The sequence below is a fragment of the Erpetoichthys calabaricus genome, chromosome 10 (genome assembly GCF_900747795.2).
Source record: "Erpetoichthys calabaricus chromosome 10, fErpCal1.3, whole genome shotgun sequence".
Classification (NCBI taxonomy): Eukaryota; Metazoa; Chordata; class Cladistia; order Polypteriformes; family Polypteridae; genus Erpetoichthys; species Erpetoichthys calabaricus.
Genome location: NC_041403.2, coordinates 52,604,580 through 52,621,433, shown reverse-complemented (window position 1 = coordinate 52,621,433; position 16,854 = coordinate 52,604,580). Strand labels below are relative to the sequence as shown.

Here is a 16,854-nt window from a genome sequence, read left to right as displayed (position 1 = left end):
ACTGTAATTCCTGTGGTTTTACTTGTTACACATAGTCACGGTATGGAATGTCCTTTAGATCTCTCAATAACACTAGTCAAAACTTTTACAAGTATTGCTCTTTCTTATAATCATGGCAACATTTTGAATTCATGCAAAAACTGCATTTTACTGCTGTTAATATAATGCATACATATGTGCAGTCATTGGGGTTTAGTACTCAGCAGTCACTATGATGCAACATTAACTGTACATTTGACTTGCATGATAATATTTTGCAATGTGACTGGACAAAATGCATGCTTGTGTAGCAGTTTAGCATGTCTATTTGAAGAAATATTACTTTTTAACATTTGTGCTCTGAAACATGCATGATCCCATAAACTATTTAATGCATGCATAAATATCAAGACGTGTGTTAAAATGTGTATTATATATTAGATCAGGGGTGTCGAACTCCGGGCCTGGAGGGCCACAGTGGCTACAGGTTTTCATTCTAACCCTTTTCCTAATCAGTGCCCAGTTTTCACTGCTAATTAACTCCTTTCCCCTTCATTTCAATAGCCCTGTTTTTAAGGAGTCAGTCCTCTGAATTGATTTGTTTCTTCATTAAATGGCAGCCAAACAGAAATGAGACGTGAAACGAGCCAACAGATGACCAGCTAAACTGGGATTTCAAACTCCAACCAATTTCACTCCAAACAGTCTCTTAATGAGAAGCTGAAGACTTTTCTGTTTAGGAAAGCTTATTAACAAGAAAGCTATAATTATTGTTGTTTTATCTCTGTTTTTATCTTGCCTTGCCTTTGTTTAACTTTTTATGTTGCACTTTGAGATTTACTGCTAATGTAAAGTGCCCCTATAAATAAAATGTATTATTATTTTTATTATTATTACATTTATCTTAATCATCAAATCACATTTTACACACTCTGTAATGGGTAGAATGGATTCTATAGGTCATTTTGTACTGAATTAATTTCAGCTTGATTTAAGTACTAAAAGAAAATGTGGATAAGTTTCCATAAGTCTGTTTGAAGAGAATGATAAATCCTTTAAGCAAGTATGGCCATTTAATTGACCAGTTATTGTGCTTTATTACTAGACGTGTCAGAGATTATTGACATGCAGTAATTTGTTCAAATCAATATGGCTTATGTTTTTTTCTTCATTTCACCATATTTCAATATATGATTATCCAATAGATGTGATATATACATCATTCTTATTTTAGCATGTGCAAATTGTACATTTTAATATGTAAATTTCACTTCATGAATCTAGCATGCATTCCTAGGCACATTTGCTCATATTCTGTAGCCATAGTGAACTAAGTGTAAGGAGTGGAGGCGCGTAAAAGTCTAGTGTAAATAATAAAACTATGAAGACTTTTTAAAATGTATTTCCTTTAAATTTACCCAAAACAAATATTGAAAGACTTTTTAAAAAATGGATGTATAACTTATCTTTTGCCAGTCTTACAAATATGATTAAACAAACAAATCTTTCACAAATCACTTTTATATGTTTATTGTTTGGTTCTTTTTGTAACAGGTTTACAAATTTGAAACAACACAGAACACAAAATAAACTTGTACCTAATAAGCACATACTCAAAGAGATTAGTCAATTTCTAAGAAAATGACAGTTTACTGTTAAAGTATACATAGATATGAAACTTGAGAGAAGAGACAATCTGTGCAAAATTTCATTGATTAGATATGTGGGTGCACTCACAGGACTAAAGCCATAATAAGTGATATTGACACTTCCCTATTCCAGTTGAAATGCATAGATTTAGTGATGTGCGTTATTAGCAGACCATTCGGACTGTAGGCAATTTTTCTATAATCCATCACTTCCAGTTACCAAAACAATAAGAGACATATCTTCACTAACAAAGCAATGCAGAAGCATTAGGGCAATTATAGACATTACTGTAAATTTTGAGCTGTCTTTAAAAATATTAAAATGTGAACATCAGATGTTTAAGATAACATAACACTAATTTACACTGCAAGTGAATGAACCTGCCTATTGCAGATTTAAAATTCTAGTAAGAACAGTCCTCCCTTTCACGTCACACCTTTGTATATCATTTCTTGTTGGAATGTGGCATGAATTTAATATAACTAGACATTACAAGCTTTCCATTTTTAAGAAGTCAAGACAATTACTTCACTTAAAAGATATTTATTAATCATGATCTCCTTACTAAAAGAGTTCATATGTCCATGGATTTAATTTCGGAGATGAACTGTAATGACAGCACAAGTACAATTCCCAATCGTGGCTTGCTAACTAACTAACTAACTACTAGCTCATCATCATTTACACCTTTTACTTATCCAGTAAGCAAACTGGATATTCATTAAATGCTTGCAAGGTACTGCTTGGCAAACTGTTTCCAAGGGCAACTGGTACATGGAGAAGATGAAAGAGGGGAGAAAAGGCAAAACAGGAGTGATTTTAAAAGACAGATGCACACACTGGCATTTGGAGAGCTTTTCTAGAAGCCACACTTCAGAATTTAGGGAATTCGTAAGGTATGGAGGAAGCTCAAGGTACTGCACAGGGACAATACTGGGTATGAGGCTACTGATATCAGTAGAGTCCAAGCACACCAGATCTTGTTTGGAGATCTACTCTTTTAAACTAACAATAGTTCAAGGGTGTAATTCTACCAGGGATTGGTCCAGGTCACTGAGCACTAAAGGGCCTCTAGCCATCAAAGGCAAGCTGGAGTCAGGCTTCAAGCCAAAAGTAAAGACTGGTGTAGAAATGAAGTACATACACCAGAATCGGAAAGAGAATTGAGAATGTAAGAATGGACATGTTTTTGAGATACAACTAGTTAGGGAGGAAAAGCTTCAACGTCAGATCAGTTACAGATTTATCCATAATAAAGGTAGGCTCAATAGGATATTTGTTTTCAGTTTATTTATTTGAAATTGCATTCTGTCAGTTTATTCACTGCTTCTGTGTCTAAAAAGCAACATACTTTATTTGCCCATTCATTTACAACATAAATATGCATCCATACAAAAAATTGTATCCTATGGTACGAGTTTTATTATGAACAGCACTCTAATTAATGATGTCTATTTGTTTATGGCAATCACATTCTATAAAGATATATAATGCTAAAAAGTAAAACTTTTTTTAACTTGCACATTGTCCATACATCCTGTTTAAATTAGTTTTATTTTACATTTAAGTTTGAAAACACATTAAATGAACACTTCTTAAGGTAATTTTCAAAACTGTTCATCCATTTGCAAGATCACAAAAGTCAGTCTATTTATTCATTTTCTGAACCCTCTTTTCTAGTCACAGAATTACAAACATCCATATATTTTTCAATCCTGCTTAGTTCACTACAGAGTAGCAAAATGCAAATAAAGTGCCTCTGTGCAAGATGAAAATCCATTACAGGACACACTCATATAGAGCTAATTCAGAGTTGTCAGTTAACCTTAAACACTCGTCTTTGAAGACATTGAAGAAAACTGAGACTCAACACAGGTAATGTGTGAGCTTTCCTCCACATGCTAAACATGTGCTGGCTACACTAAATACTGACTCAATATTAGTTAACATGGATGTGTGGGTTTGAGTCTGCCCTGCAAACGACAACAATGATGGATACAAATTATCTTTGTGTTGATCTCAGTTCTGCTCAAGTAGGTTTGGGCTTCTTACTGGATTACTTTGAATAAAGCAGATTCATAAAACACATGTATGAAGAATGCATAATCATGCTTAAGATGTTTTAGTTATGTTTAATAAACACCACATAAGTTATTTTGGGTAACATTCATTTTTAAGCAAACTATTAATAATGTGCAAAATTTCTTAACAATTTAACAGTGAAAATTGTACAAGAACTCATATAATGAACTTATGATTCATTTTGTGTTCATAAGAGCAACAGAATGCAAGCACTCCAACAACAAGTTCAATAAATACCTACATAATTTAAAAAAACAGGCACACATATGGCCTCCCACAAAACATTGCAGTACTTTTTATAATATGTATCAAATGGATTTATAAATAGTCTTAAAATTCTAGACTAGTGCACTCCCACTTTGGATTTACACATTCACTTATACGCTATATGGAGTCAATGTTATGTTAATTTAAGAAACCTGACAGCAAGAATTATTTCATTATTGACACACACACATGCATTGCAACATCTAAAGAGCACCACAAACTGTAAAGACAAATGGTTCTTAGAAACCCTAGCAACAATCTCTTTTATACACCTGTATCTATTTATTTTGTTCAGGTTAAGGAGTGTCCTCCTTGAAGCTGGCTGACTCACTGGTGTTTTGTTTCACAATAACCAATCTTCTTACAAACTTCTAACATGATTACTGGGTGAAGAACATGAGATGCAGAACATTCAAACCCATTAATCCATACATTCTTTTTGTGAGCAAATTAGTACTTCATCACTACTGCACAATCCACTATTATACAAGTTCCTTGATTGTACTTTTAAACCAACTTATAGAACTGTATAATTTTTGGGAATATTTTAGCATGTTTTGGAAAAAAAAAATATTTTCTCATATTTTTTTTCAACTCCTTTCAGCTTGAGAAGTGATCATTTAAAAAAAAAAGGAGTACATTTTTATATAGAGTTAAATACTGAAGTTAAAGTTGCAAGCAGAAAATGAAAGCATTTTAATCAATTGTTTAAAAATGTATTAGAACTGATTAAAATTACTAATCTACTGTGCTTTGATTCCAACTATAAACTTGATTAACAACAAATTTGTGACATATAAGTCTAGTTCTACTGTGTCCATATTTTCAATATCTGTAAAAGTTAAAATCTAAGGATGAAGACTGCCCATTTTCTTAATTAGGTAAAAAAAATGGCAAATAGACTTCAGCATATTTTACCACTAAATTATTAAAAGATGCAAAGATTTTTCATTTTCATTATAAACACTAATATACTGAAAAATAACAGCCTGGTATATGTAACCTACATTTATAGTACTATACTGAGGAAGAGGGAATCTACAAAACAATTATGTCAAGGATAAGATTACTGTATCAGATAACTTGTACTGTATTAGTGAAGATAGAAGAGACACTTAACCCATCAACCCTGCGTGGCTTACATGTTTTTGTGTGGCAGCATTTTATCCTAACTACAAGCAACACATACCCAGGTCACATTATTGTTTTTGCAGACTCACAATGAATAGTGATTTATAGTGTACACTTCCTAAAACTGAGAAATTAAATATAATAATGTGAAAAAAATGTATTCTTACTTATTTTCCAATAACAACACTGCAGCTTACTGCAATGCTTCATACAGCACACAGTGACAATTCAAATTAAAAAGATGTATTATTTATTGTAAAAAATAAAAATATCTAAATTAATATAATGACGGTCCACAGTTAACAAACCTGGGTTATAAAACAAACTCTAGTGTATAAACATGTCTGGACAAGCTCACACAAATCTATAAATATGTAAAAGACAACGAGAATCCATGGAAACACATGTCACAGAATCAATGTCTTGAATAGGCTGCTGGTTTAAATAGTGGTGATAAACAAATATGCCAGCTCCTAAACCATGTGATTCATAGCACATAATCATTAAACACAAATATTTAAAATATTAATTAAACTGGATCTACGTGTATAGTGTTCTCTTCATATTAATATTTGAAACGTGTTATTTTTATTGCGTAGTGGCTTACTATGTATTAACAGAAATAATTAATTCACAAAAATTCTTTACTTTAGTAAATGAAAATTATGTTTGTGTAGTTGGCTCATTATTTTATCATAAGAATGTTGATTTTACTCCTACCACTTACAAGGTCTCCAAATCTTACTGCAAAATGGTTAAAATGTTCCAAGTGCATAAATGTGTAAAAGAAAAATCATTATTGGAATTGCATTCCCTGTGAAAACCTCAATATTAAACTAGGTTTATTACCTAATGGCAAATTCTAAACTGCATTAAATTAAAACAAAATCATAGAAGAAATTTAAATACACATTGTACCACAGCTAACATTTGCCAGCTATAGTGTCTTAGGTTGAAATAAGCTAACATTTGCCTGCTATAGTGTTTTAGGTTGAAATCCCAGCTTGGGCACTGTCTAGGTGTTGTTTTTACCTTCTTCCCATTTATATGTTTTTCTCCAGGTACTAGGGTTTCCTTCCACATTCCAAATATGTGTGTGTTAGGTTAAGTGGCAGTTCTGAATTTTCCAAGTTTTGTGTACGTTATTGTCCCTGTCAATGCTGCTGAGTTACACTTCTAGCTCCTGCCAGCTCTTAACTTAAATTAACAGGTAATGAAATGGATAGAAGGAGGATATATATATATATACACACACATTTAAATTCACACATTCATGTTTTTGCAATAGTTTTTGACTTATGAATACATTATTTACAGATTTCAAGCATTTATTTAAATCTATATTTCATTATTATAACACATTGATATAAGTTTGTGACATGCATATATTTAATACAGATCTAAAACAATTTATTCAAATCTATACCGTATTCCGATTTAAACAGTTTATTCAGAAAACAGCACCAGTTTGTCAAGGTCTGTACGGAATAACATTAACATTAATTAGCCACTCATAAAAAAATGTATTAACTGAAAAAACAAACCTCAATGTCCCTCTTGGTATGTAATCGGCAGAAGAAAACACTGATTGATAAATTGGTGACCATAAACCCCATATACACATGTATTTTAACAGTTACTTATATAAAGTCTTGCATAGTGAGAAATGTTGGTGTAAAAAAGAAAGATAAGAATTATAATAAAATGCAAAAAAAAACTGTAACCTACTGTTATTTAAAACGTTACTTTAAAGCCACACGTTACATAAACCAACTGAAGTAGTGGTGGATATTTATAGAAAATAATTAGCAAAATGCTTACGTGCATTGTTTTGATTAAAGGTTCAAGGCATATATATAGTTTAAATGGTTTTGCTGCCTATTGAAAATCTTAAATTGTGGTCTGTAATTCGTGTCGCTTACCCGGAATGTGGGTGATGGCTCATTTTTCAGAAGACACAGCTTTGTCCTTCAGATTCTGATTTAAAGTCCTGAAGTATTACTTTTCCAGCTTTCCTGGTGGAGGGGAGGGGTGGCTAACATAGGGAGCACAGCGCAGCACATGTATCCATTCAGAACCCTATGCGTTCTGTACGTTCTCTGCATCTGCCGTTTTCCAATTGCTCCTGCTTACGGAGTGAAGCTAGCAACGATCGGCTGCAGAGTGAAGCTAGCAACCAGGAGCAAAGCAAGATAACTACTTCCTGTCACCGCGGCAATTCTGTGTATCAAAATAAAAGTCTACGAGAAATCAACTTTTTCTGACCGCGCTTAATCCTGTTTTAGCGTTCACCTTAACGTAATTGTCCATATGTATACGTGTGTTTACCCGTCATATCAGACTTTTCGTGCTGTATTGTGCAAAAATGTGCAACCTTAAATACATTTATATTTTATTATATTTGTTGTTATGATTTTGTGGGCGACACGGTGGCGCAGTGGGTAGCGCTGCTGCCTCGTAGTTGAGAGATCTGGGGACCTGGGTTCGCTTCCCGGGTCCTCCCTGCGTGGAGTTTGCATGTTCTCCCCGTGTCTGCGTGGGTTTCCTCCGGGCGCTCCGGTTTCCTCCCACAGTCCAAAGACATGCAGGTTAGGAGGATTGGCGATTCTAAATTGGCCCTAGTGTGTGCTTGGTGTGTGGGTGTGTTTGTGTGTGTCCTGCAGTGGGTTGGCACCCTGCCCTGGATTGGTTCCTGCCTTGTGCCCTGTGTTGGCTGGGATTGGCTCCAGCAGACCCCCGTGACCCTGTGTTCGGATTCAGCGGGTTGGACGATGGATGGATGTTATGATTTTTAATATTTTGGATTTAAGAAAAAGAATATAACTTCTTATTCCAACATTTTCGCACTTTTCGTTGAGCAGGTTGGTAAATTATTAATTTCAAAAAGAAATGAGGTGACAAAGTGCAATTACAAGACAAATAAAATATTATAAATCACTTGAAGAGCCTACAAATGACCAGAGAAAAAATGCATTGACAGAAATTCTTAAGCGGACAAGAACAGATAAAAATAACTGCATCGATATTGCAGACACAGTAATGAGTGATGTTTCAGATGTGGTATTTATCTGAAATTACTTACAATTTATTATGTACATATTTAGCATTCTATTCTCCAACCCATCCATCCATCTTTATCCAGAGTTTACCAGACTAAAATGACGTTGTTTTGGCAGCTCGTGTATTGAACTCTTCATTACAATGTCACTGTCTCGAGCCAAAGAAGGGCTAACAGATGCGGATAAGCCATAAACCCCTCACAAAATCAAAATAACGCATTGACCAAAGAGAGACAGGACGTCGACACATATGCCATTGATTCTACTTTGGATAAAAAAACAGACAAAAACATTAATGCTTTGTATCTGATGGACATTAGTTGAGTGCCCACAGAAAACAATTAACTATTATTTTAATTCTTATTAAATGTTAATTTGTTCACAAGTATAACTAATCAAAAGATTACTTCGCAACGGTGTAAAACAAAGTCTGCAGCGTAACCTCAAGTTACCTGCCACGCGATAAGAGACTTTTATTCTTGCGAGTAAGTAGTTAATGTAAAGTAGGCATGTCTGTTTTCTGTTGCTAGGCTAAGTTGCTACCTTAACACAACTCGAATGTTTCTACTGACTGTAGTGTTGTCAAGGAAACTTCGTGACGTACAAGTTATTTTCCAATGAGAAAGAACTAGGCGACTTATCAATCTTCTATTGGCTGTACATCGACGTCAATAATATACTGGTTGACCAATGGAGTTTTGCATCGCTTGGCGTATGAGTTTTGCGCAAAGACGCGCATTTGTAACCAGCCACGTGTAGTAGTCATTATTTGCACTTGAGCCATATTTGCATTTGAGTCATTTTTGGCTGCCACCAGTTTCGCAGTCTATTTCTTTTCTTATTTTCCACTATGTAACCGCAGAAAATCCAACATGATTAATTTTTACTTTAGAATACCATTTTACCAGTCATTGTTATGCTCTTGAAAATGCCATTTCTAGTTAAAGGAAGACAGTTTCACATATTGTAAAATCATTTTAAAGGAGTTGTGAAGTCAAGAGAGGCAGAGTCGCAACTGTGCCCACCACTTCGCTACAAACAGGTTAAAGATCTGACAAAGGTCTACCAAACGAATGCTGAGACTGGATCATTACAATATAAATTAACACTAAATTAAAATCACTCAACGTTAAAACTTGAAATGTCGACGGCACATGTTGACAGGAGACTGGGAAATCCTCGGAAAAGATACTCTCTTGGTGACCACTATTTCCTGCCTCAGTCAATACTGGCTGGCACAGAAGACTTGTATATCCCGACTATAGGAAGAACGACTACTGTGAAAGGGGTGGATGGCATAATGTTCTTCTTTCCTATCATTCCCTTAAATACCAAAAGATCAGGGAGCGGTATCCCCAAAATACGACCGCACTATTTGGGATTCATTCATGTGGGATAACAATCATACATTCAAATTCTGAACTCTTCAGTCTCATGAGGCACAAGACAGGAAACAACGCCTGGAGAAATGCCATTTCATGGGCTGAGCAGTTACTCCTAGGCTGTCATTTATACCTAAGTGCATGTTTTTGAAATGTGTGACTATTTCACAAACGTACAGGCAGCTAATGCAAAATTCACATAATTTTTTTTGCTACTTTCATTCTACCATTTTTAAAAATAAAGCTTCTTTCCATAAGACTTTTAAGTCATATGGTTGGTAAATTCTCCTGGTCTTTGTTGTTTTCCAAAACAGGAATTTAGTAAAGACGTGAGTGAGGTGCAAATGAGAGTATTGCAGAAGTCACACAGCATATTGTCATCACACCTTTTATTACCATGAACACCCTTTTAGTTTTAAGGAACCATTGGAGGCTGTAATACATGTGCAGCTTGCTTAGCTTTTTATGAAAATTACATTTCTTATAAAATTCCAAGAATGCTTTCCTTTTTATAGAATTTGTAGAAAATATTTTGTAATACTTGTAAGAAAGCACATATTCTACCAAGTCAAGCTTAAAAGGATAATTCTGCTCAATTAATTTGCAGTGCTGTATTCATAATGTACATTGTGCTGTACTCCCATTCCATCTTTCCTGTTGCCTCAGGCACTCAGATACCATCTTTACTCGTAAGAGAAGCCTTTTTTATTATATAATCAGGACCATTCATTGGGGTTAGCCATTCAGCTTCCACTTCTGCAAACTGCAGAACCACTCACACGCTCAGTACTGTTCTCCAGAGAAATGAAGAACATATGTTGTCAGTACTTCCTAATGAGGAGGTTGGGAGTACTGATACAGTGCATTGCTGCAGCCACCACATGATGAACCTCCTCAAGGATCTCAAATTAGGACCCGAGCGCAGCCGTGCAACAGGTGACACTTCAGCCCCACACTAGTTTGAATGGAATGGAACAGGGTGAGTTTTTCTTACAGTGGTTGGAACACCAATCCTCCCACCAACCCCCCAGTTCTCCCTGCAAGTTGGAGGACCTGCTTGCAGGGCTGGATGCATTTTAACATCATACCCATGATGGAGCAGTTGCAGGTTAAGGGCATTGCTCAAGGGCCCAACGGAGTGGAATCACTTCTGGCATTCACAGGGTTCAAACCTTCAACATGATTTTTGTGCAATTATTTATCATGTGACCAGCAGAGTTTTATGGGGGATGGGAGTGTTTTGTGGTTTTACAGAACTTGATTACCAGGACTGGTTTCTGGCTAGATGTACAGTATTTGGTATGTTCTCCATTTGTTTGTGTGAGAATCTCATATTCTCATTTTTGTGACTTTTTGTTTGCTCTGATTTAGTGGCATGCTATCCCATTAGAAAAGAGTTGCTGATGACACTGAATTTCCTTTTAGTTAGTCAATAAAGTGTGCCACTTTTCTTGACTTTTTATTAAGCTTGAAAAGAAATTGAAAGATGTATGATTTACTAATTGCTAATATAAATGTCTGATTACACTGATCCAAAGTGACAGTGAACTTTTAAAGAGTGTCAAGGACCAGCAATGAAGTCAGAGGTCAGAGTATCATAGATAGATAGATAGATAGATAGATAGATAGATAGATAGATAGATAGATAGATAGATAGATAGATAGATAGATAGATAGATAGATAGATTTTTAATTATAAATTTTGTAAACTTTTTTTTCCATTAAGGTATTATTGTGGCGGCACATGGCACAGTGGGTAGCGCTGCTGCCTCGCAGTTGGGAGACCTGGGGACCCGGGTTCGCTTCCCAGGTCCTCCCTGCGTGGAGTTTGCATGTTCTCCCAGTGTCTGCGTGGGTTTCCTCCGGGCGCTCCGGTTTCCTCCCACAGTCCAAAGAAATGCAGGTTAGGTGGATTGGTGATTCTAAATTGGCCTTGGTGTGTGGGTGTGTTTGTGTGTGTCCTGCGGTGGGTTGGCACCCTGCCCGGGATTGGTTCCTGCCTTGTGCCCTGTGTTGGCTGGGATTGGCTCCAGCAGACCCCCGTGACCCTGTGTTCGGATTCAACGGGTTGGAAAATGGATGGATGGATGGATGGATGGTATTATTGTAAGAGCATATCCTACAAGGACTAGGCAAAAAAGCACCAAAGTTGATAGGGAAAGCACTGTCGTTGTTTTGTCTTAGTTTTGAGAAGATGCCCAATCTGATTGGACCCTTCTCATGATGGACGTCCCTGGAAGGAGGCATCACATTTGGAGCCAAAACTGTTATAATGAAAGCAACCAGTTGTTTAAGACCTGTTTGTTTTTGTTTTTGTTTTTTTGCAGTGCTATCAAGCACTTGTATGTTTGTTTAAGATTAAATGGAGTGGCCTGGTTGGACTCCCCAACTATGTCTCTGGACTCCTCTGACTTACTTGGGCAATTACATTGCTAACACCAAACACATTGGGGCTGGGAACTAAAGCTAGGTGAATCACTGACACAATATATTGTGCTTTAGGAAGCGCTGCAGTATAACACTAATGATTTAAAAAAAATTTGCTTCACTTTTCATTGCACTCTAATATTACACAGGAGACTAAAATAATACAGAAAGTACACTTTATCCACAGAACCAAGGCACAATATAATTGCTTTGATTTTTTCAGGCAGTTCTTGTGATAACCTATTAAATTATTGCTTCTAAAATATTTGGAGGATAGCTAAAAGATCTCATGGCACAATGCACCACAAGATAGGCCTACTGGTTTAGTTACTGATGTGAGTATATTAGTAAATGAGTAAAATTGCAGAAAACTGATTTCCCAAGAGTACTGTGTGATCCATGTCACAATTCAACTTGAAAATGCTAAAAAATAATGTAAAAAATATTTTGAACTATTAAATTTGTAAAATGTTGTTAACTAAAAAAACAAATATTTCTACCCAGCAAAAAAACTGACATTGGGCCAGTGTAGGCTCAGTTTTTGCAAACATATTAACTATATGTGTGCAACCAACAATGGCCCAAACTGGATTTGCACATTGGAGGTAATGTTGGCTCCAAAACACTAGCCCATTGTGGACAAACAAAAATGGAGCCCAATTTTGGTTATGAATCTGAAAAAGTCCATACCATACCCGCTTATCCAGGGTTGAGTTGCTGGGTACCTGGAGCCTATTCCAGCATGCTTTGGGCACAGACGGGAACAACCCCTGGACAGTGCACTAGCCCATCAAAGGGTGAACACACTAACACACACAGCATAGGATACATTTAGCACCACTAGCTCACCTAACCTGCATAATATTGGACTGGTCCTTTCCTTGAAACATTTTTTGGTGTTAAATTGTTTTTTATCAATTAAATTATATGTAATTATTAAGATTTAGAATTGGTTAATCAATAGGAAAATTAATTAAAAAACACAATACTATTGTGGCTTTAAACTATTTACCGGTATTCTTAAAAAACACAAAATGCCTTTTTTTTTTATTTTGCCTTATACAATTTCTCGTATTAGGAATTTGTTAGTTTTCGCGTACCCCTTGGGGTCAGAGCACAGGGTCAGCCATTGTACAGTGCCCCTGGAGTAATTGAAGGTTAAGGGCCTTGCTCAAGGGCCCAGCAGAGTAGGATCTCTTTTTGGCAGTGACGGGGATTCAAACCGGCAACCTTCGGGATACCATTGCAGATCCTTAGCCTCAGAGCCACCACTCTGCCTTTGCATTTATTGGTACTATTCCAGCTTCTACTCTATTCTTTTTTTTTTCTTTTTTTTTTGCAATGGTACAACTTTGGAAATAAAAACATCACAAATATATAAAAATTGGTTATTTTTGACCAATATAAAAATGATATGTTGGAAGTTGTTCAAATTGTTATTTATTCTTCTACAATCAAAATCTAAAATTCACTGAAAATACTAATTCACTGCGTTACTTATTCGTTGACAGCATTAAAAAGTGGGAAACATTGGCCAGCGATACCAAACCTTCACTGGGGCAATGAAGGACTCCCTGAACTTGCACTACCAGGAATTAACCCATCTTGGGCCACTAAGAGAACTTTGCTAAGGAGCCACTCCATGGATGTTTTCTACAGCCCCTTGTAGTAGCCCAAATTGGGCCAGTACATTATTTAATTGGGTTTTCTCAAGCCCATATTGCCCATGGTCTACCCACGGGAGGCACTGTGTGCAGATTTGCTGAGTATTTATACTTACTAAAATCATGACATGTAAAGGGGTGGCATAGTAGCCAGGTAGTAGCACTGCTGCCTCGCAATACTGAGTCCAGAGCTCATGTCCAGATGTTTCCCACATGGACCTTGCATGTTCTCTCCATGTCTTCTGGGGTCTTTTCTTACTGAATTGTTGCTAAATTGGCTTAAGTGTGTGCATGTGAGTATGTTTGGGTGTGTGTGGTGATAATTATTAAGTATATTGTAATTAAAAATACTTTTAAATGTAAAGGAAAAGATAATTCACCTTACTCATTGAAGTATGTTGTATCTACTTAATTTACATAACTCAAAAAGCTGGCTGCAAACTGTTGCATAAATGTTTTTGTTGACCTAAAACATTTGTTTTTATTGTGTATAGGGATGAAGCCACCAGAAACGCAGAAGAAATGGGTAGTGTTGAGGAGCGGCTGATGAATGAGTTAGCATGTTTGTCCAGCTAACACAAGTTTTGCAAAGAGTGTAAAGTCCATTCTTCCTTCTCTTGCACCCCGTGGTTCATTACAGTATGTTCAGCAAGTTCATAGTGGATATTAAAATTGGACAGCAGAAGACACTTAGCACACAGCAAAAACAATAAAAACAAACCTGGACAAACTTCAGAACTGGGCAGATACTAGGAAAATGCAGTTTAATGTAGAAATGTGTAAAGTGCTACATATGTACAAAAGGAACATCAATTATGCTGTAAATACAAGATGAGAGATACTGTTCTAAAAAAACCAACCTCTGAAAAGGATTTTGTGGCTTATGTTGACACATTAATTTTCATCAGCGGAAGCTATTAAAAAGGCAAATAACATGTTAGGTTACATGGTTGAATATAAATTGAGGGACATTATGCTTAGTCTATAAATTGCACTAGTGTGACTGCCTCTGGAATTCTACGAGCAATTCTGGTCACCACGCTACAAGAAAGATACTACTTCAGGGATACACCCAGAAATGTTCATATTTTTGATAGAAATTGATAGTTTTAATCAAAAAAACATTAAACTGGTTTAAAATTATAGTCAAAACATTACTAATATTGCTAATGGCTACTACTGCTTGAAATGACAAGTTATTAATTTGTTATTCACACTAGCTACATTACCTCTGGTAGAATTAAAAATACTTGATATTAGATATCTCTTGCCTTAAGTGTACCTTCAATGTTCCACCTACTGCTTTCCCTGGTATTATTGTGTGTCTCAACCTCTTTTGTCCGGCACTAACTTTGTCATTCATGTTTGACTGAGCAACCAAAGCAAAACTGACCAATCAGATTGTTCAGAGGGACCAAACACACACACACACAAAGTAGTGTTTTATTAAATAATATATACCAACTGCAAAGCCCTATTTTCAGCAACCATTCCTCCAGTGACCTAATGGTAAATTCCCTTAGTGTATCCTTAATTAGTCATGTTTAAATGCTAAATGGTTATTAGAGAAATCTTTGCAACTACATTAGCACTGCTAAATATGTTTATTCTGTTTACTTGGATTGCAAGGTTACTGACATCACTAAAATTCAGTTCTTGGTTCAAAAATAGCCAAAATGAACAGCTTTCTCAAGAAACATGTCAGCCTATTATTTTTTTCAAAGTGTTATTCCATGTGACAGACTGCCAATAAACTGAAATTGTCATACAAAGGTGTATAAATACTGCCTTGAGAGAAGAGGAAACTGGATCAAACCAGAACAGAAGAAGAAGGTGGAGGCCCAGATACACAGATGTGTAAGAGGATAAGCACGCCAGAGTGTGTAGTTTTAGAAACATATGCCTTACATGTTCTCAGTTAACTTTTTTCCTTAAATACATGCCAAGTGCTAGTGCGTCTGCAACAGTGATAAGACGACTCCAGGTTGCTGACCATAATACACTTTGCAGTCAAATTCCTTAAAATGTCTGTGTTCTTTTGCTCATTTTAATCTTTTATTTATATTGGCCAGGTCCAGATATGGCTTTTTCTGTTAAACTCTGACACTAAAGCCAGCCTCCCAGAATGAAACAGAGCCAGAGAGCATTGATGAGTTTAGACAGAAGTAGTCTGTCACCTTAAATGTAATACTGGGTAATACTTACTGAAATGGATAATACTTATCTTGTAAGTATAAAAAGCAATCAATCCAATAAGAATGTAAAAAAAACCAAAATGTTTTTAAAAGCCACAGTATTCTCTATTGACGATACTAATAATAATAAAATATAGACATTACAATAAGATCTTGTAGAGTTAAAATCACAATATATTAAAATGTAACATTGAAGCTTCATATTTTTTGCTTAGTCATATCCATGAGTGCTGTAGTGTCTTCAGATTTGCAGTATTAGCATTCCGTTAATGGGAGGAAAACACCACAATTAAGCATTTTTACTCCATTGTACGCTACAGTGAAAGAGGTTTTGGTGTAAATGAGACCAGTAATTTTGCTCTGGAAAATGTTGGTTTGGTTACATAAACTGGGAATGGTAGTGCTAGTGGATTGGACAAAGGTGAAACATACACCATAGTAGTACAAGAAAACCTCACTTGCCCTGAGATTGTAGGACTCATTGGGGATCATGTAAAGAAGCATTCAAGGCAAATTGCTAAGTGTAAGATGGAACCTGAGCAGGTGTCGTCTTCAGGGCATGTCGGCTTTAACTCTCGGTTTGTACAGCATTCAAGTGATCTGGTTACCTGGCAGCAAGTTGTGCAGCGAAAATAGGATGCTGGATACTGTGGCTGCCGTCCTAGGCGCCAGGCTGTGTGCCCAGGCAGTTTTTATAAAACTGTCGTTTGTCCGTGTTTTTCACACTGCGGCCCTTCATTCCGAAACTAGTTTACTTTTTTCAATTCACGCCCTTATTTCAAGTTTCACCTACTGTATAATTTTAACAAACATCGGACGAATCTGCAAAGGCGATGTAGTAGATCAGTGGCTATCAAACAGTGGGCAGCAGCACGAATTCTGCTGCGCACATTAAGGAAATTAATAACCCTCTCCCGGGCATCCAACCCCCCGGACTTACATGAAGATAAACCCCAATCCCCGAGAAGGTCGTTATTTTATTTATGTGTTCCCTGTTTTGGCTCACAAAATAAAGTAA

General features: G+C 36.1%; 1 protein-coding gene across 1 annotated transcript in view; it reads right to left on the bottom strand.

Moving 5' to 3' along the window:
- Nucleotides 1-7,306, bottom strand: part of erich3 (glutamate-rich 3) — a 39,343-nt gene extending 32,037 nt beyond the window's left edge. The window contains exon 1 of the mRNA XM_051932429.1: nucleotides 7,032-7,306. Within this exon, the coding sequence (XP_051788389.1) occupies nucleotides 7,032-7,054 (23 nt within the window). The 5' untranslated portion in view covers nucleotides 7,055-7,306. The remainder of the gene's footprint in view (nucleotides 1-7,031) is intronic.
- Nucleotides 7,307-16,854: the final 9,548 nt, after the last annotated feature.